This window comes from Tachypleus tridentatus, chromosome 6 (assembly GCF_004210375.1).
Source record: "Tachypleus tridentatus isolate NWPU-2018 chromosome 6, ASM421037v1, whole genome shotgun sequence".
Classification (NCBI taxonomy): domain Eukaryota; kingdom Metazoa; phylum Arthropoda; class Merostomata; order Xiphosura; family Limulidae; genus Tachypleus; species Tachypleus tridentatus.
In genome coordinates, this window is record NC_134830.1 from 100,379,360 (window position 1) to 100,392,125 (window position 12,766).

Consider the following 12,766-nt stretch of genomic DNA (forward strand, 5'->3'; position numbering starts at 1 on the left):
AAGTTAGTGGCTATGGCTGTACAATATTAATTATTTGTACTGCGATGAATAACTTCTACAGTCGACAATCTAATCATTTTCTGGATGTTTACTGACCGCGATCGCTTCTGATTTTCTCTTCCCCTTGTTCATTTTTTTCACCACTGCAGGTATTGTTAAAGTTTCCATTAGAAGATAGCCTCGTATTATTATGCTTCATTTTCTTTAATTATATGCGTACAAACTAACGTAGTGATTATTAAGAAACTTTTGAATGACGAACAAAGGAAGTTAAACTCAATGGAATAAAAAGAAACATTATATTTGCAGACAAAAGTTATCTTACACGTAAAATGCACAAGTTAATAACACTGAAAAAATAAACAAAACCGAAGCACTATCATTACACCACAAACGCCTTCATTTTACGTCAGTCATCTAATATATTCATTATTTTGCAACAAACTTTTTAAAAGGCTTGGTATGAGTACCAATGTTTAACACTTCTCGAGTTTATCGTATAATAAGAATATTAAAGAAATTTCGTTATATACTGTAACAGTGTTCAATGTTTTAAATTTTACAAACATTTTGTGAAACTAATAAAGCAACAAATATTGTAGAAATATAAAATATAATAATTTCTAATTATTTTTTTTAGATTTTTTGAAATTATGATACATTTTAAATGTTCTTGTCTAATTTTTCCGTGCATCAAAACCTTAAGACTTGATTAATATTTACTGTATTGGTGTAATCCGAGGGTCGCGGGTTCGAGTTCCTGTCCCACCAAACATGCTCGCCCTTTCAGCTATGGAGGCATTATAATGTGATGGTCAACCCCACTATTCGTTGGTACAAGAGGAAAAGTACTCCAAGAGTTAGCGGTGAATGGCGATGACTATTTGCTTTCCCTGTAGTCTTGCACTGTTAAATTAGGGACGGCTAGCGCAGAAATCTCTCGTATAACTTTGCGCAAAATTCAAAAACAAATTCGCTTTCTTAATTATCGTGCTCAATGTTTAAATTTTAAATCTCTTCAAGAACTCATTATTTTGTGACGTTCGAATAAGTTCTTTATTTTAAAATACATTAATATATCAGTTATTTTAATAAATGAAAATTAGCTTCTACAATCCTCTAATATGTTCTATACTTTTCAAACAGTTATTGCTGCATCACAGCTGTAAACCGAAAGAGGCATTCATAGTAGCAGCTACATATTTGTTTCTAAATTGAAGTGAAAAGGAAATCTGTAATATACACGTGTTTACTTCCTTCCTCTTCGCGTGTTGATAGCAAGTCTAAGTTTTAAAGTGCGATATATATAAAGTTTATGAAGAAACATCTTGGCCGTATGAACGTATCACTTCCTTCATTAAATGGAATAGCTGGTAACGTTGGTAAAGTGGAAAATAACAGAAACAGCATGGATGATTCGTCAGTTTTATTTATTCCGATATATAATGACTGCTTCAGGTATCTAATCCGAATTTAGAGACCGTAATAAGATCAATAATAAAAAGTTTTTGTTACGTATGAATAATTTACACTTTATTATTTAATGACATAAACAAGTTTAGACTTGACTACATTTTACGTCCATCTGATTTTAATTATCGCAAGATATCAAGTCTTATATATAGTAAAGTATAGTATAGGTTGTTGCCTAGTTTGTTATAAAATTCAATTGTAAATCTTTTTTTCTCTAACTCGTTTGTTTGTATAAACTCAAATTACACAATGGTTTTCATGCATTATGTCTACCGCAGAGAATACAACCATTAATTTTAGTGTTGTAAGTTCATAAACTTACCGCTGACCTTTTGCGACTCATCGAGTAATTTCAACAAAAAATTATAAAACGTTACGTCACTCAATGTCAATTTAAGCCAAAACAAAATCTTTTGTAAAATAATCAACTTCAAATTATATTTTAAAATGAACATTCTTAACCAAAATCGTTTTTATAAGAAATAACATATAGGATCTATAGTTTATTAACTGAAAGTTAGTTTTTAATACGCACATATTTCGTTAAAAAATTCACAACAGATTGTAATTGTTGTTTAATCACGTTGTTCCAAATTATTCCATAACTGTTTTAAATAAGACGTGTGATAAAATTGCGTTCTAAATCTATTTTATTTCCAGTGCATGATGTTTTTCAGGAGACATTCCGCACTCTACCAAAACTCGTAAAAATTGTCTGCAGACATATCCAACCCATCTCAAATGTGAAAAATGGAGATCTTTATCATTTTTGAAACTAATATCAAGCCCATTGGCTGTTCTGCTGGCTTTCGTAGTTTATAAGCATAACATTCAATTAATGTTGTTCTTCAGTGATGATCATAAAGTTTTTTCAGTGAATCAACAGAAAGTTACGTCTACAACGTGGAACTATTAGAAAGTAGTTTTAACTCTAGATATCTTCAATTTTAACACGTTGTATGTCACAAAAGTTCCCCTTCAGGACGCAGCGAGTTGCTTAAACAAACTAACTGTAGTTTTCTGTAAGTGGCAGTTCTGGTGGTTATGAACTTTTGATTTTAACCTGGGGGTAGCAGGATCGAAACCTGTAGTTGAACGCACTCGTCCTTTTGGCTGTCAGGGCGTTAAAATGTAACGATCACTTTCATTTTTCGTTTATAAAAGAGTAGCCGAAAGGTTGGCTGTGTATTTTTTTAACGAGTAGGGGGATTTAGCGTCACATAATAACGTCAAACGGATGCAAGGGCGAGCATGTTCAGTGACGCGGATTCAAACCCCATCCCAGTTTACTGGTAGAGCGTCTTAACTACGAACCATGACAGGCTTTAAAATTAGGGGCCGTTGTCGAACAGCTTTCCGAGAAATGCAACAACAACAAGAATAATATTAATAACTTTTATTTTCCTTCTATATTTTACAAATATATGTATTTTTATTAAGGATTGACAAGGGTACAAGTCTGTGTAGAACGCATAACCGATAACTTTGTGACGAGCGTCACATTACGCCGCGTGCAGACAATTGTATGAAATTAGATGTGATAATAAAATGTCTCGCGATCGACATACCAGCGCATGCTAATTGAAGGAAAGATACTTCTACAACGTCATTTCACTGAAACTGTTGGAAGAATAATTCATACTAAAATGTATAAAATATGTGCATGAATGTCATTTTCAAATTAGGATTGTAATTTAACGTAAACTCGGCCAAAAATAAACGAATAAACTCAACGTGAAAGTATAATGGCAAGAAAGGTTTAAATACGTAAATAGGTGCAAATCTCAAATATTTCAAAAAAATATATATTAACCACTAAGCATTGTTACAAAAATAGTTAATCTTTCCCAATATAGTATCACCACTAAGGTCGTCATTGCAATTTATTGGTTCGGTTCGTTTTGAATTTCGAGTGCTAGGTGCGTTAACCGCCCTAATTTAGCAGCGATAGAACAGATGGAAGACAGCTAATCAACATCATAACTCTTTTATTCACAAATAGTGGAGATTGACAGTTATTTTATAACGTCCCTACTACTGAAAGGGAGAGTTTTTTTGTGTGACGATGATTCATTGCATTGAAAATATAGTTTTTTTTTTCTTTGTCCTGTCTACAAGCCTCTTTCTTTTTCTTTAAGAATACTAGACATGTTAACAGTATTTTTTCCTTTCTGCACGAAATCACAATTAACTAATGTTAAAGTTACGATAAATTACAATCCAAAAATAATTATTCAAAAGAATAGGATAGTGATTTATTTAATAGTATGTATAACCGAGACCCTACGTTTTATGTACGGTATATTACATACATTTAAGTTGCTTTATTATTTAATCTAGCAATGGAAATTCAGTTCGGGTCTCATTATGTGTGGATAGCATGCAACTGTCTTGTAATTGTGTAATGTGGTATAACCAGGTAAAATTGAATTAATGTTAGATATACACCAGAGACCTCCATTATAGTGTAACTCCACAAACTCTTACTGCTTGAACTGGTGTTAAATCAGATGAAGATACCGGATACAGTGTGAAACAAAATATGGGAATTGCTTTTATAGTATGTGAAACAAACATTTTGATGTTTAAAACAGGTTGAACTGTCCTTTTTCACTGCATTTTCTGTATAGATAAAGATGTCATTCTAAAATGGCTTCATGAAACGTGTCGTAGTTTCTAACAAACCTCGCATTTATTCAGAGCGACGTGAGATACCATATGACTGGTCTTTCTTATTACAACATAGGTGGAGCTGTAACCTTTAACTGTCACGTGAACAACCACTGAAAAACACTGATACTGATATTCTCAGATAACGTATCATATTAAACAATTTTCTTCTCATGCGGTAAAAAGTATTACTACTTTAGGATACAACAAAAGGACAAAGGTAACAAGAACAAATTAACGGTTTTATCTACATATTCCCAACAAAGAACGAATTACAAATTAATACTAAAAGAAAAGAAAAACACCATTAATGGGTTCGGCTATTTCAGCCACATCCATTATTAACAGGTGCATAAAATCAGCTTACAGCCATGCAATCTCCATAGAAAAACATTGGCAGTAGAATGGGTCGTACTGAAGAGCTCAGTCACTTTCAACATGGTACTGTCATAGGATGCTACCTTTCCAAAAAGTCAGTTCGTCAAATTTCTGCCCTGCTGGAGCTGTCCCGGTCAACTGCTGTCATTGGGAAGTAGAAGCGCCTAGGAGCAGCAACAGCTCAGCCACGAAGCGGTAGGTCATGAAAGCTCACAGAACGGGACAGCCGAGTGCTAAAGCGCGTAAAAATCGTCTGTCAACAGTTGCAACGCTCACTATCGAGTTCCAAACTGCTTCTGGAAGCAACATCAGCACAAGAATTGTTCGTCGAGAGCTTCATGAAATGGGTTTTTATGGCCGAGCAACCAGATACAAGCCTAAGATCACCATGTGCAATGCCAAATGTCGGCTGGAGTGGTGTGAAGTACACCACCATTGGACTCTGGAGCAGTGTAAACGTGTTCTCTGGAGTGATGAATCACGCTTCACTATCTAGCAGTCTGACGGACTAATCTGGGTTTGGAGGATGCCAGGAAAACGCTACCTGCTTGAATGCATAGTGCCAACTGTAAAGTTCTGTGGAGGAGGAATAATGGTCTGGGGTTGTTTTTCATGGTTTGGGTTAGGCTCTTTAGTTACAGTGAAGGGAAATCTTAATGCAACAGCATACATTGACATTCTAGAGAATTGTGTGCTTCCAATTTTGTGGCAACAGTTTGGAGAAGGCCCTTTTTTGTTTCAGCGAGGTCCATAAAGAAATGGTTTGCCGATGATGGTGTGGAAGAATTTGACTGGCCGGTACACCTTTAGATGAATTGGAACGCTGACTGCGAATCAGGCCTTCTCGCCCGACCTTAATAATGCTCTTGGGGCTGAATAGGAACGAAACCCCGCAACAATGTTCCAAAATCTAGTGAAAAGTTTTCCCAAAAAAGTGGAACCTGTTTTTGCAGCTAAGGGGGGATCAATTCTATATTAATGCACACGGTTTTCGAATTAGATGTTCAGCAAGCGCATATGGGTGTAATGGTCAGTAACTTGGAAATCTGAGTTTTCAGAAGTTAAATCTATCTGATTACTTACGAAACTTCTAGTTATCAAATATGAACTAAAGAATTTATAAGCTTATGCCTAATGCCTTGAAAATTATTATTTATAGCTTACTATTCCACGCAATATGCAAGTGAAAACTTAATCAAAAAGACTTCTTATGATAATAATTTACTATGAGTTAAGACATCAGAAATGTGCCAGTGACCAACTTGTTTTCGCACAAAGGTGCAGAACTTGTTATCTAGATCGTCATTGCCACTACTAGGGAACCTCTCAAAATTACCACTGAAAGAATTGAAATCAGAATTTTTATCCCAAATAATCCATGATATTCACTTGAGGTAAACAGTCGGATCAGATAATCATAGACTTCAAATATAACTGTGCCTAAATTTCAAACTATTGAAAGATGGGAAGGCAGCCAATCACCTACATCTCGTCATTCACGCTAACAAATTGACAACCATTTTTGTAATTTTTCCACGGCTTAAAGCACATATAATATTTTGTACCCGGCTCAAGTTCAAAAACCAATGCTCTAACCATAGAACAAACAACTATTAGCGGAGAAAAAATTTAGATAGAAGCACAACTGAAAATGCACTTTGTTCAGTTGCAAAATGCCTCAAATCCAGAACTTCAATCGGTGACTCATCAGGTAATCTCAGTCATGTTTTGACCATCACTGGAGGGGGAGGTTACTGAGATTAATATTCATTGTATTTTATAGTATAATTACAAAAATATGCTGCTTCATTTTAAGAAAATAAGCTACAATATTTTCATTTGCTTCACTATTGGTTTACATTAAATGGTTTGTATAATAAAATAAATCATTGCGCTTAAATTACCTTGTGATGTGAAATGCTTGAAGAAAAACATGATTGCCCTTTTATTTCAGTTGGGCCTGGCATAGTCAGGTGATTAGGTTGTTTGTTCGACTCGTAAATCGAGGGTTCGAATCCCCACCACACAAAACATGCCCACACTTTCAGCAATAGAGGTGTTATAAAGTACGGTCAATCCCATTATTTAGAGGCAAGAGTGGCCCAATAGTCTTTTATTCCTAAATTAGGGACGGCTAATGCAAGTAGCCCTCGTATAGCTTTACGCGAAATTCAAACAACAGTATTTCAGATATAGTTAGAAGAACTATACAACATACGAATTATTATTACTTATTAATAATAATTTTCTCAGAAAGAATTAATCACACATACAGATCATGAACACTAGACCCGATGCGTTAGTTCGGTTAAATGTAAATAAATATATAAATACATAAAATGGAATGCCAATTGTGGGGAATAGAAAAATGAACAATATAGGGCTATCTTACATTGGATCAAGCTGTGTTTGTTAATTTTGAAGCTAGGAAGACTAAACTTTGCAGGCAGACTCTAGGGGGGATGTTCTCATTTTTATGTATTGCAGGAAGTTAAAGCTAGAAGGTCTCGTAGTAGGTTTATAGCGCTACTGAATCTGAACTTGTCATGGGTTTCTTTGTTCCTGGCCCTCACCTGGGATTCCAGTATACCAATACTTGAAACCTTGTTCAAACTACCTCTTACAAGCTAATGAGACCAAACTTGCTTAAGCTCTACAAGTTCCATAAACATATTAATGTACCCACGCACAAGTCATTGAGTTGTCTTTTCTTCATTAGATGTGTAGTAGTACCATAATTCCAAATCAATAACCTCAGATGTGTTTGTGGCCATGTACTTAGTTTAGTTATGGTGCTACAGAATCAATCCTACTATTGCTGCTAGTATCAGCTGTTTTCACTTCTCTTATCATGCCTTGAACAGCTGGATGGTTTATCACACATCATCGCAGAAACACTGAAACTTCATCCAATGTCAGACAAGTGACTGTTTGAGCTACTGCTGGCAGCTTTCTGGACAAGAAACACTTTACTTCATGTATGACTTCTAATATATGTTACATGCAATTGCACATTAGACTTCATCTACACTAAATTGATACATAAACCTATGCAGTCACAGTTCCTGAGCTCAATCTGGTTGGCACTTGATGAATTTTCCACAAAATATTAATTCATCCACTGCACAATCAAAACTGATGGACCAGTTCCACAGCACTTCCATCCTGAACATGCAACTTCCAGATTTGAGATTAGAAATGACTACTTACATTTTCTGTGTAACATCTTCTTCACTGGGCTGGAGATCCACCTCAACTCTAATGCCTGTCCTATCATCTTTCACTGAAATAAACTATGTATTCACTCACTACAGTGGTCTAGCTTAAAGGGCTTGAAAGTTGCCATCTGCCAAGTCATTAGTTGAAACCAACAGTTATACTGTTTGCTGTTCAACAAACTAAGGACGATTCCTCTGCCCATTAATCCATAAATTAAGTAAAAACTTCACTCAACCCATTCTTGATAATGTCCAAGCAGAAGCCTCTGCAGCTGCTGCAGTATGTATCCTTAGTAATGACTAGTTCCTCATTGGTGAAAATGGATTATGCTGTCTATTCACTAGAAATCAGTGTGGCTGCATCGCAATGCCAGGATTTGTGGATGGCTAAAAAATTCTTGTTTCTGGCCTAGCACGACATGATAGAGAAAATGAGTAGGTCAGTACCTTCGAGGAGTAGCCACAATAGTTATTGCTATAGACTTTTTCCCTTTCAAACAACCAGCTCTAAGCGACCATTTCAAATTGTGTTGCTGTGGAAACTGCACCTGACATTTCTAAGTAGGCCTTTCTGTGCAGTTAGCATAGATAATCTGCATAGGTTTTCAGTCCTTTGCTGCTGATCCTCCTCTTGAGTCTTGAATTTAGCCCAGTAAATCACAAATTCATCACTGCAGTTCATACATGACTGTTTTCCAGTTTTACTGCTGTTCCTCTTCCAGACATTGAACAGAATCAAGGGTCAGACCACCTCAGCACAGAAGCTGGCTTTAAATAGCCTGCTTCTGACTCCATCTATTGCAATGGGTGGCCATTGGTTTACCTGCAAGGAAAACAGTTTTTACAACTGAAGATCATTCATATCAAACCTCTTTTCAATGGTCTATGGTCATGGTACTTTGACCAATAACAGCTTAGAAATCCTGTAGAGACATTCCCATATAATTTTGGACTTGCAAAGCATTATTCAACCTTGATGACTCTGTTATCCATGCTTCTTTTCTGTAGACAGTTTTCAAGGGTATGGTTTACTCCTGTGGTTTAGATGCTCCAGATATAAATAAATCCCTAAGTATACACTTGCAGACTGACAAATGTCAGGGACCATTGCATCATTTTGATAAAAGTCTATCTCCAGGAGTGAACTCTCCATGATTCCACACATCTTTCTTGTAGTAAACCATTCCTCCTGGTTGTAAGTACTTCTGCTTTGTGATTAAGCCATTCTCAATTCAAAGTCATTCTTTTAAACTAAGTAAATACATGAAGGCAAGTTAGGGCTAGTTTGCACATTACCAAAACAAAAATTTCACAGCATCAAAATTTCTCCTTCCTATTTATATGTGGTATTTTCACATAAAACTGATTTCTGCACAAGCATTAGATACTTTCAGTAGTAGCAACAAGCTGAGTAGGAAATCTGAGTGTGATGTAATTTGGAAACTTGAGTTAGCTTTTTGGTATGTGACATGGGAAAACAGGACAAACCATAAATAAAACAAATAAAATCTTTATTATGACTAACAAAAGAATAACACACAGTGCTCTCTTGTGCACATTAAAAGACTGTTACTTCTAATGGATTGTGATTAACTCCAAAGATTTCTCCCTTCAAGACAGATCTATCTAGAGCTAAACTCATTGATCTCAGGCTAGAATGAATTAAGAAACGAAGCTTCAATTTAAGAAATAAATTTTGTTTTTGTTCAGTGAGTGTTATTTTGTGACTTGTGCTTACAGCATGCATCAGTTGTAACATTTAGACATATTATCCACTTGGCAATCAAAAAACATTGCAGTCATTGACCTTTTTAACACTTAAGTAAAGTACATCCCAACATCCTCCCAGGCATGGTAAATATAATCTGTTATAGAGAAAAAATAAAACAACTAGAACAAGGCAAATTCAGTAATTTTCTGGACCATACATTTGTGCTAAAATTGCATTGAAACTAGATATATTAAATTTCTAAAAATGCCTATGTTGCTCAAAGATGGTAGAAAACATACCTGCACATCATGAAACAATGCATTTTAATTATAATAAGTTATATCATTTAAACATTACATCTAATCTGCTATAGTCAATGATAGGTATATATCTTTAGTTCTGAACTATGTATGTAGTTTTCTTTGAACAGAAGTTAATATTAATCAGTCTCAGAATATTTATACAAATATTATATATTTTACAGATTTCTTCACACATTTCTCAATTGAGGAAGAAAAACGATCCTTACTCTCCAGACAACAGACAACAATTTTAGCTATTCATAATATACTATTTTACAAAAAACAACAGAACTGGATAAAAAAATAACATACCATCAAGTATGAACAATCAGACCCAAAATATACTAGAAGCTCATGTGTGTGTGTGTGTATGTATAATCTAATTTAAAATAGATTGACACAAGATGCAAAATCATTTTTGTGGATTTCATGTTTTTAATGAGTTATTTTAATGTAGAAATTCCCTGTATATATTTCACAGTATTCATTGTCTTGCTTGCAATGTTACAAATTCTGCAAGTACCACACATCTTGTAGAAAAACTAGCTAGCTTGTATCTGTGCCAGTGTTTTTGGAGTACTGAGACATGAATAAAACAAAATATTTATAACAGAAGAAAAAATAAAACACAATGGGAAAGATTTCAACATTCGATATGTAGGCTTTAATATGATAGAATTTGTTTTTTTTCAAAAGAGTAATATTACTTAAGACAAAAAATATTAAATGTAAGCAACATAAAGTGAGAGATACCTTTATTCACTTCTTCATACATAATTCTTAGTTGTTACACACTTCATAACGAGCACAGCTCCAGCTGTAAAAACTCTCCCAATATAGCATAGCATACAGCAGTAAACTAAAAACCCGTATGTGAAAAATTTCAGAAAATCTACAGCGTATTTCACATCCAGCAGACAAGCTTTTCCTTTATCAAATGACAAGGTTTCTACTGACTGCACTACAGTGATTATATGATAAAAGCATTACAGAAAAGTGGATGACAAAGTAACAAATCCACATATACAAATCATCATCTACAGTAATTATTCACAAGCTTGTTTGAACATTTTAAATATAACTTTTTCATTTTAGTTAAATAATACGGATTCTGGATCTTCATTTCCCAGTTGTTTGATGTGCCGCAGGACATCCTTCTTTGTAATAATTCCAAGTAGTCGTCTGAAACATGAAAACTTAGATTAGAGGTTTAATAACTTAGTTACAATTCATTTTTTTCCTAAGATATTATTAGGCTTTTTGTAAGTAAAAAGATACATGTAAAATGTATTGAAAAAGAGCAAATAAAACTTAATAGTTTTCAACCCATTTCTGTGGTAGCATTGATTGTTTGGTTGGTTTGGTGTTTTATGGCACAAAGCAACTAGGCTATCTTTGCTGGTAACTTTAACAGTGCTTTAACTATACATATTACTGGAATTTTTATATTGCAAATTTTCCTTATCTCACTGGAGTTAGTGGACAGCAACTAACAGAACTCTTTAACTTGCAAAACAATCCAGTCTTTAAAATTTATAATCTTAATGCCATTTGGTGGAACAGACAAGAAATTAAGTTTTAACTAAATTCACATCTTTACAATGCACTTCTGTAAGTTTCTGAAAAAAGAACCAACTCAGAATAAGAACACACACACAGGGTTAATTTTGTCAAATCATCAGCACAACACTATTGCCAACATTCTTAATTTAAGTCATATTGCATAAGATTTTAGACCAGGAAAACATGTGTATCTTCAACTCTTGCATCCACTTGACAGGCTTGCTGGTTATTAATGTGATAATAAAATAAAAAATAAGGCATGTGATGGTTAATGTTTCCAGCCAATTTAGCAAGATTTATGGGACTTGTCAGTTTTACAAAAATGTTTAATATGTAGTTCTCATCAAAATATTTATTTCTACCACCTTGAACATTATCTATATATACACTAACAATTAAAACTTAAACTTAGATTTTGAACATTTTTTTATGTGATGTCAAATCACATATTCATCCACATAAAGCCCATGCACAACTGAGTTAAGCATATAATCTGATTTGTTATTTTTTAAATAAATATATTTGCTTATGTTTGAAGAGTAATTGTTAGTTTATAACTTTGTCAGTTACGTAAACCTTATACACACATACACACACACAAAAGCATATACAAAATATCCTCTGTCAAAAGCCAATGTTTGTTTATGCTAGATATTTTAGATTTTGCTCACATCTACTACACTAATATTGACAAATGTGTAACAAGTTCAATACTTCTTATTGTATGTAACTAACTTTATCAGCTTGACTTTTATTTCAATAATGTACCTTTTACACATACTAAACTTAAATGAAATGATTAGGATCATCTTAAGAAAACATTTGGATACAACTTTAAATTCTACAGGAAACTTAGAAATATGAACATAACTAATACTTGCCATAAACTGTGGCTTTAATAAGACTAAAAATCTTACCCATTATGAATAACTAGAACTTGTCTTAATCCCAGCTTACAAAACATGTCAATGACTGTTTCTACAGGGGTCTGATCTGTGATAGTAATTGGAGCCTATAATAAAACAACAAATTTGCCAAGAAATTTCCTTTTTATTTTAGTTCCAATGGATAAAATAACACCAAACTGTTTATCACATTTTTTCTTATATGAATATATTTGAAAACTGTTCATCAAAACTCTTAAATTAACCCTTTTACATAAATGAAAAACTAGTGATCATGTCCTTTGTAGTATTGTAATACATGTGCATGATTCCTACTGTTGGCTGTTTTATTTAATTCTTTTGAGTTGCTTTTTAAATAATATTTTGAAACACAACACTTCATGATGTAAATATATATTAAATTACAGGACCCAATACAGGAGAATATAACAAAACACAACACTTCATGATGTAAATATATATTAAATTACAGGACCCAATACAGGAGAATATAACAAAACACAACACTTCATGATGTAGCTAGGTATTCAAATAGCAGACACAATA

The 12,766-nt window shown here is 33.9% G+C and overlaps 1 protein-coding gene across 10 annotated transcripts in view; it reads right to left on the reverse strand.

Moving 5' to 3' along the window:
- Positions 1–10,490: 10,490 nt before the first annotated feature.
- LOC143253183 (H(+)/Cl(-) exchange transporter 5-like) overlaps positions 10,491–12,766 on the reverse strand; it is a 92,401-nt gene continuing 90,125 nt past the window's right edge. For all 10 annotated transcript variants that reach the window (XM_076506602.1, XM_076506600.1, XM_076506604.1 and 7 more), the window contains 2 exons: positions 12,233–12,327; positions 10,491–10,934 (listed from right to left, as the gene is read on the reverse strand). In XM_076506602.1, coding sequence (XP_076362717.1) covers positions 10,844–10,934; positions 12,233–12,327 — 186 coding nt within the window. In that variant the 3' untranslated portion in view covers positions 10,491–10,843. The remainder of the gene's footprint in view (positions 10,935–12,232; positions 12,328–12,766) is intronic.